Source organism: Amphibalanus amphitrite, unplaced genomic scaffold (assembly GCF_019059575.1).
Source record: "Amphibalanus amphitrite isolate SeventyFive unplaced genomic scaffold, NRLGWU_Aamphi_draft 000854F_arrow, whole genome shotgun sequence".
Lineage (NCBI taxonomy): Eukaryota > Metazoa > Arthropoda > Thecostraca > Balanomorpha > Balanidae > Amphibalanus > Amphibalanus amphitrite.
In genome coordinates, this window is record NW_024882348.1 from 298,701 (window position 1) to 307,919 (window position 9,219).

Here is a 9,219-nt window from a genome sequence, read left to right on the forward strand (position 1 = left end):
CGCGATTTACAACAGTATCTCACAGTGTCGCGGAACTCATTCATTGGTCATATGAGAGACTGCCAGTGCAGGTGTTTTAATTATAGTTATTGGGGCTAAAAAGTGGTGTTGAATTGCAGAGTTTGTTCGTTTTCGATGTAAGAGCACCTTTGCTTTGGTAAATATCTTCTGCGAGAAGAGATAACTATGTCCTGGTTTCTACCGTAGGTAATGTGTTCTGCGTGTCATCATGATCCCCACATGCATGTAGACACATTACGTTGAACGTGAAAACATACGAATGGGTGTATTCATTTATTTTCAATAACAACAAAATACCCTTTGGTAACACAGCTCAAGCAAAAATATATATGACAACTTACAGCATATAATCTATGAAAGTCACAGCACATAAAATGGCGAAGAAAAGGTATCCAAAGCGTTCATTTTTTCTGTCAAGACATCAATTAGTATGTTCTATGCCAATGTAATAAATTGCCAATATAATAAAACGGAATCCAAAAAATCACATTCAACTATTTTCCAAGCATACAAAACTACCGCCCATCAAAATAATCTATCAAAATAAAGAGCCGTCCTGTGACGTCATTATATCTGCATTAGGTCAACCTAATACTACGGCGCGCTTCCGTATCGAGACGCACGCTGGGTCACCCTGGCACTCGTCCTACGACCAACGCTCACTCGCGGGCCTCCTCACCGCCGGGCGTACCGCTCGACTCCGCCGAGTCCTGCGCGCCATCCCGCTCCTCCTGACGGTGGTGGTGACGCCGGTGCTGGTGACGGGTGGCGTCACCCTGGTGACGACGCTGGTGCCGACGCTGGTGACGAGCGCGGAAGGTGTCGAACTCTCCCGCCTGACCGCTGGAGTTGTCCGAAACGACGACCGGAGTGTCGGAGGATTCCTCTTCGCTAGAGGCAGATTCAAAGCTATGATTTTTACGATGAACCTTCCGAGGCCAGTAGGTGCCATCCTGCCTCAGACCACGCAGACGCCTCTCACCCTGGGCCTTCTCGGGCCAGTAGGTGCCGTCCTGACTCAGACCAATAAGACGCCTCTCACCCTGGGCCTTCTCGGGCCAGTAGGTGCCGTCCTGGCTCAGACCAAGAGGACGTCTTCCACCCTGGGCCCTCTCAGGCCAGTATGTGCCGTCCTGACTCAGACCAAGAAGACGCCTCTCACCCTGGGCCTTCTCAGGCCAGTAGGTGCCGTCCTGGCTCAGACCAAGAAGACGCCTCTCACCCTGGGCCTTCTCAGGCCAATAGGTGCCGTCCTGGCTCAGACCAAGAGGGCGTCTTTCGCCCTGAGCCCTTTCAGGCCAGTAGGTGCCGTCCTGGCTCAGACCAACAGGTCGTCGGACGGCTCCGGCAGTAGCCGCGACGAAAAGGGCGAGACATGTCTGCAAACACAAAGGTTTTGAGGTAAGACATAATGCAGCGTGCAAGCAGCGTTGTTGCGCGCTACAAATAAAGTCTAACATCACACAATACCGTGTCTTTTTATTATCTTTCCATTTGATATGCGCCTTGCTATTGGCAGTCAAGAGGGCTTTGACGAAGTTGTACGGAGTGCCCTTGCGACAATCAAAAGGGTATTGAATCGAAAGCTTATTGACAATTAAACAATTGACTCAAGAAGGCTTTAATTGAGGCAAATGAAATTGAATTATTCACCTTTGATTTATTTGAAATTATCATATTATGTAAATTGCAACATGCCTACTTTGCTGGAGTGCTAGACTGCCTTCCTCATTGGAAAAGTCTCTCCTATCCTATCACTGAAATACCTACCATTTCAGGTAGCGCATACAGAGACCGATACTTCTACTCACCACTGTTCTCATGATGGCTGTCTGGAGGCTGCTCGGTCGTGTCTTCACACCACACACCGAAGTTCTGATGCCGTTCCGCCCCCGTCGAGCCATTTTATCCACGGACCTACTACCGTCATATCCGCCCTATCGCCTCTGAGCCACTACCTGAACTTTGTCCCCTGGTGACATACGCCCATCGAAGAGCATCGCGAGACAAAACAGACGCACGTGACGTCACAGGATAGTGACGTGACCAAGTGGAGTTCCGGTCTGTGAATGCGCTTCAGCCGGCCGGACGAGCGGATGTGATGTGATCTCATGAGGGAGGGGAGGTGATATGATTTCAGGGGCGGGGAGGTGATGTGTGCGCGATTCCACTCCACGTCAAGTGGAGGCTGTTTGTTATGGTGCGCGCTATTCGCCGAATGGAGCGTTAGTGATCGGTCAGCTGTGGATCATATCCGTACAGGTGCCGCTGAATCGACTGACCGATGTTCCGCGGAAAGAGAGGTCCGTTGTTACTCAGAACGCCTCGCACTCAGCGGAAATGGCGATTCACCAAATTACAGTAGCTTGAAAACAATAAAAAAGACATTCTAGAGGTCAAGAAATTGATGACCATCGTAGTATTACACATACCGTAGAACATATCGGTTACAATTAAAAAGTTAGTGTCGGGCCTGTAATCAATTAAATGGCCAATAATATGCTGGGATGTTTGGCGCACATTGTTCGTGGCATGACCTTAAATACAACAAAAGAAAGTGTTAAAATAATCCCAATCCTTAAAAACACGATTAAATAAAAGAGCTATTGGGCGCATCAAGGATTTACGACTGTTCATAGCCCTCACTCTTTCTCTCCTTTCACTGTGAATATTTCATAACAACAAAACGGTACGGAGAGCCATTCACATCGCGGGCTGAATGAGGCCATCGCGGCATTGTGTTTGACGGAGGCGCCGACTGCCGATGTCTGACAATGCGCCATCGCCCAGTACTTCGTCGTCACCCGCCCGACACTACACTGCCATCTTCGTGCACTTGGAATGCCAGAGGTGTCAGCCGGGTCAAGACCCCATTTGTTCTGCCTTGTTGTTACGGATTATCGCTATTGTCTGCAGCGGAGGACGGGGCTTCTAGGTGGTGATTACAGCCTTTAGCCTGGGCCATACACTGATTTTTATATCACATTGACTGGAGGGTCTTGCAATGCTGCACGGCTGGTTATGAACGGTGAGACATTGTTCTTCCAGCAAAACGGAATGCCACACATGCCTTGCCACACAAGCATACGTTCCCAGGTGCGGTATTTTCAGATAAATGGAATGTTTGGGGAGTAAAAATTAAATCAACTTAATATCTTTTGATTTGTCTTGTCTCGAAAGAAGTGACCAAATGAGTGATTAATTGGCTGATAACTCATTGTCTAAAATCTAAGTATTGTGCAGGATAAGAGGGTTCAAAGTGAAAATGCTACCATGTGTCAAAATTTTAAAACGCATCCCGTTTTGTGCTGAGCAACATGCGGAGTAATAAAATGAAGACAAATGTGAATTATAAGGTTTAGCTTTTATGTTTCCTCAGACTACCTGTCAGCCGATTTTTGTATCTGCTCCTTAGTACAGTGCTCCTTAAAATTATAATTTTTTCCCTTACGAACATCTCTCAAATTGTTGTAAACTTGTCTAGATTTAGCCAACCAAATTCATCGTCAATGAATCTAAACATATTTCTTTTTTTCAATGATCTTCATTTTGCTTCTACATGTCACCAATCTGTCTGACGCGCTCTCCAATTCTCCAATTCTGACTCCGTTTCTCGTGGCCCTCCAGCCCACAGTCGACCGCTATTCAAACCGCAACTCGACGCTCGTCACAGGATCTGACGTTACACTCCGTAACCAAATCCCGTGTCGCCTTTGACGCAGCACACGGGACTGACGCTGTGTCTCCATTCCAGTCCCAGCCCGGGCCGGTTTCAATGACAAAGTAGCCACCGATAGCATCGCTGGCAGAGGTGCCATCCATCCCGCGACCCCAGCCACCCTGTCCCCATCCTCGCACGAGCACAAAAACCCGAATCGCTCGCCGATTGTGTCCCCTCGACGAGAAGGCATGCGCGCGCGAGCACCCCTCCAAAACTGGGGCGGATACACTGTCTGATTACCGGCATCAAAACACACCCATCAGTGAGCCCTCGTCGCCGTCAATGCGGGTAAAACCCCGCCCGGCCCGTGCCCGCCGTTCTTTTGTATTCGACACTGGTGGCGCATTGTGGCCGCGTCGCGTTCGTCTCGACGGCGCCGCGATGAAGTCATCCGAGACGGCCGCGCCGGCGTGGCGCGCTCGGTCGCGCCCGCCATTTGTTCGGCTCGTTACCGCGCATTCAGCGCGCGCGGTTGGCGCGCCGGCGCGCCGCAAAACCGCGCCACAAAACGGAGAGCACCTGACGGATGGCGGCCAACGCGGCGCGGCTTGTTAGCGCGCGGCGACGGATGGCGCGCTGCATCGCCGTAGAGGGACATGTGTGGCGGTGCGGAGACAAAAGCGGGACGGGCGGGAGCGCGCCAACACGTCAGGGTTGGTGGCATGTGTGATGGAAATGGCGCGAAATCACCAGCTCTTCAGTGGCAGCCCGGCGATGATGGGAGACACCGGGCCTGGTGTGTCATTTGGAGCGAGATTGGTGGGTGAGAGCCGAGTCTGCAGCCAAGAGTGATGAGTTGATTTAGGCTTCTGGCTATGTCGTCATTGAGTGGAGCAGATGGCGGTGCGCGGAGACCCCGGCAGTGAAAACAAGTGCGTAAGTGTAAAGCATTGTGCTAAGATGAGGTAGATATGGACATTGCACATGTACAGAAATTATCTTTATCTGTGCCTAAAATTATATGTGACTAGAAAGTGCCTTGTGATTTATTTCCCGTGGTTTTCAGTTAACTGCACCATTGCACTAATCGACGCTGAACTGAAGGTGTTTTGATCAAGCGGCTGTTGCATTGCATCGTTTGCTGAAATGAAAATAACACTTTTTAACTCTCATACATGTATTTACACAGTTGATAACAAAACCACATACAACATCAATCGTAATTTCTTCATCGTATCCTTTTCCTTATCACTCTTCAGTCTTCCCTTCCTTCATCTTACTGCTGCTCTCCTTCCCTTTCCTATCTTCTCACAGGGCGCAAACTACGCCGTCCAATCAACGTTCGTCCCAGACTAGTTCTCAGCAGGAACTTGTTATCACTTATCACTCATTGATGTCACACTACGTCACTATTCATCCGGCTCTGGTATGTCGGGGGAGGACCTGAAACCGTCAATGGACCCAACGAACCCGAGACAAGCAGCATCACGTAATGAAGATCGTCGTTCAGTACGCCTCCATCATTGTGCCATTATCGCCTCTTTCATGCAGCGATACTGATTAATGGCTGGGCTTGCTAATAAATCGCAATCTTGTTTTCGTGTCTCACTCGAATTTGCACCAGTACGAATCACCTGGATATATGGATTTAGCCGTTGCCGAGATTTGAGGCCTTTTGAATAACGCGAGCAGAAATCACCGTTACTAGTTATCAATTAGTGAATCTTGAAGTCACACATTTCAGCATTCACAAGAGCAGCCGTTACCGTATCTTCCTTTGAAAATGCCCAATCAACCACCAAACAAACCACTGCGCCTCCCCTATTTACCGGGTGCCGCCGCGCGTCCTCGCGTAGCCCGTCGCCTCCTCCTCACCTGGCCCAGATAATGTCCTCGTGGCCGCGCCGTGATCCCTCGCGGGGACGATCCCAGGTGATGATCCCTCGGTTCCCCGCGCGCGGCTCGTGCCGTCCCACAGGGACCATGCGCCATTTATTAATGATAATGGGATGTGGCGGCGGCGACTCATTATTTCTGACCCCCGCTGGCCGACAGCTACATCAGTTTGGTCGCTAATCATCTCAGCGGCGAACCGGGCGTGCGGGACCGGTGTGGTGACGGTAAGGGACCGGTGTGTTGAGGGTGTGGGACCGGTGTGTTGAGGGTGCGGGACCGTGTGTTGAGGGTGCGGGACCGCATGTTGATGGTGCGGGACGGTGCAGCTGGACTGAAGTGCCATAGCACAGTACGATTCGGCATGGTATCCCCATGTTGCGGTGTGAAGTGTGGTTGGTGTGTTTTCGATACGGTGTAATTAAACAAGATGCAGTTGAGGAAGAGAGTACGGCACAATTGGCGTGCTGTAAACGTAAGTCAGGGACTCAGGGTAGGTGCCACGAGTACCGACGCCCGGCGCCCGCCCGGCCCCATGGCGCCCCTTAGGGGATTATGCGCTCCAGTGCTCGGCCGGTAAGCGGATGAAACGCGATACCGTCTACAAAAACAGAACTGGTGCCGGCTGCAGGGACTGGAGACCACGGGACCACGACCGGGGACCAAAGACCGGAGACTTTGGGACCACGACCGGGGACCGAGGACCACGACCGGGGACCAAGAGGATGGCCGGCGAGATCGGAAATCTAGAATTCGCGAAGGCCAGAACAGAAGAGGCAGTATTGAAGGGAGACGTTTGATGATGTTCTTATGGCGTTAGCATATACATACACTGAAAGAAAAACTACACCTGAAATTGGAATATTATTACGGTATACAAATCTCCACCCCTTTTAACTTCATTTTATGCCAGAGTAAAAGATGTTTGCATGGACAATTGGAGATTAATTCTGCCACCCGGTAGTAAGTAATATATCCTTGTAAGCTTAAAACTACACCCGTTGCGGAATAAAAGTACGGTACACAAATCTTCACCCCAAATCAATTCATTTTACACCCCTAGGTAAAGGGTGTAAAGGGGCGTTAGGAAGAATTAAGCATGTAATTTACGATGATAATTTTACGCCACAGTGCAATTTAAGCAAAAACAATTTCTACGCCTTGCGACATGGTGTAGAAATACCAGCGGGCTGCGAAGCTGAATGTGTAAAATTTAAGTCAAGATGTAAAAATAGCTCACGTTATAATCCGCATACAAAACAAAAGTAAACGATAATAATTGTATGTTCTTTTCCAGAGGGAGTAAAAATACGACTGGGTAAATATACATCGCCAGCCATAACTATCCCCCAGCGTGATTGTATCTACTGTCGTCTTCTGAGCACTTTCGATAAAGTCAACTATGGTGCATCTCTCCAACGTGTTGTTTATTTAAAATAACTTGAAACGACAAATCACAGGTTGCTACAGATTGGTTCCTCCCAACACTGACTTCCCTGAGGATATCACAAGCTGCACAAATCACATTTTATTCACAGCACAGTTCATCAGGTCACTAAGTCACGTTTCATCACGTACTTTAAAAACAACTGAGCATTACATAGATCACTGAACTCTAATATATACTGGAAGGAGCATTGGTGACTTGTTTTTGTCTATCGATTTCCGCCATGTTGTGTATACCAGACATATAAATTGCATGTACGGTAGCAGAGGTGCAGTTTAGTGAGAGGTACACTACTCAAAAGTGCTGCTGCTTCATGCTTGCAGTTTGATTGCAGTGATCAACTTTTCAAGACTTTGGTATACACAACATGGCGGAAATCGTTAGACATTCTGGCCCATATACGGCCAAGGCGAGTGCCTCCCCCTGACATAGATACATTTACACGATACATACACTCTAAAATAACACTACACTACAGTGCGTTACGTGTATCGCGGTGCTGAGTTCCTATTGGAAACATCCACATACTCGAACGCTCTCAATGTTGGAGCGTCCAAGTTTGTAGATGTTTCTATGGAAACTCAATACCGCGATACTAGTAGCGCACAGTAGTGCCGTGCCGTGAAACAGGGCCCTGCTCGGTCACCCGACCACTGCACTGGTGCCTCTGAATCGGCAACAGTGGATTATACGAAGGATGGCATTCTCGGCCGCACTGAGAGGAATCGCGAACTTCATAACCCGTGCATATATGACCTCAAAAAGGATCATGCTGGGCCCTCTAAAAGGCAAATATAGCACAGCGTGCGCCGCAGCGAAGGCAGCCAGCATCTTCATCTCACTGTTTGGGAGACGATATTTCACATAGCTGACCAGGCACTGGGTTTCTGGGTGAACGGACACAGAGTTGCGCCCATCCTGCAGCTCCGAAATCGTCGTGCCGCCACCGATCACCAAGGTGGCCGCCAGGTCGTCATCTACCAAGATTGAAAGATAAAAGAACTATTAACCACTGCAATCTTTAAGTTAAGAACGACTTTGTATGTCAGGCCGTCCATCCGTCCGTCCATCCGCCCATCGATGTAAATTGAAGGATGTAAAGAAATATTAAGCACTGTAATCTTTAAAAAAAATAGCAATTTTGAATGTCGATCCTTAAGAATTGACAGATGAATCTATTAACCCGCGCACCGAAGGGGTTCTGAGCCAACTTAGAAGCGACGAGAGGGTGGATGACCGCCCCCCAAAGATCTCAAGAACTAAGTAACTTCGCGAGAAGCGGCAAACGACATTCGAAAGCTCGTAAGAAGTTCTATGAAAAAAGTACTTCGGTCATTTTTCGTTAGGGTTCAAAATGACGTCATCAGAGGCCATCGAAGGTCAAATTATGCGAGTAACCGTAAAAAGACCGACAACATTCAACAAACGACTCCGTAGCTCATGAACAGAAGAGCTAAAAAGTCGTATAAAAAAGGAATCTGATGGACATAAGAATGACTTGAAATTTATTCCATTGACTTATAATGGGCAGGTAAAAAATGACCTATTCGTAGGTCATCGATATGCAATTCTGAGATATACGAGTTGTAGGTGCTCATCACCAAAATTATTTCTGTGAGTTTCAAGATCTGCTTTCAACAACGAGATAGCAAACTTCGAAGATTGTGTTTCGAGGTGAGGTCACTTAACGTGGCCTGGTGGCTTGACTTTTTTAAGATATGAGCTAAAAATTTCCAGAGTGTGTACGAAATGGATGTATCAACAGTCGTGCCAAATCTGGCGGCGCTATGCGCCGCCTTTTTTATGCTATCTGACAAAACCTGAGGGGGGGGGGGGGCTCCACCGTCGGTGCGCGGGTTAAGCACTGTAATCATAAGGCAAAGAACGATATTGTATGTCTGTCCGTGAAAACTGAAAGATATAACTAGTAAGCACTGTAACATTTAATTACAGAACGATATTGTATGTCATGGACGGACGGACCGACAGACGAGACAGACGAAACAGACAAATGTAAAATATTGGGGGGGACACGTCCCCCGTCCCTCCCCCCGGTGGCGGAGCCCATGGATGAGACAGGCGAGACGGACGGACGGACGGACGGACGGACAGACGGACGGACGGACAGACGGACAGACGGACAGACGGACAGACGGACAGACGGACAGACGGACAGACGGACAGACGGACAGACGGA

At 48.8% G+C, this 9,219-nt stretch overlaps 1 protein-coding gene across 1 annotated transcript; it reads right to left on the reverse strand.

Moving 5' to 3' along the window:
- Positions 1-281: 281 nt before the first annotated feature.
- Positions 282-1,980, reverse strand: LOC122367170. The gene is made up of 2 exons (XM_043340048.1): positions 1,833-1,980; positions 282-1,400 (listed from the first exon to the last, which is right to left on the reverse strand). The coding sequence occupies exons 1-2, from the start codon at positions 1,923-1,925 to the stop codon at positions 681-683; spliced, it is 813 nt and encodes a 270-aa protein (XP_043195983.1). The 5' UTR covers positions 1,926-1,980; the 3' UTR covers positions 282-680.
- Between the last annotated feature and the right edge of the window lie 7,239 nt (positions 1,981-9,219).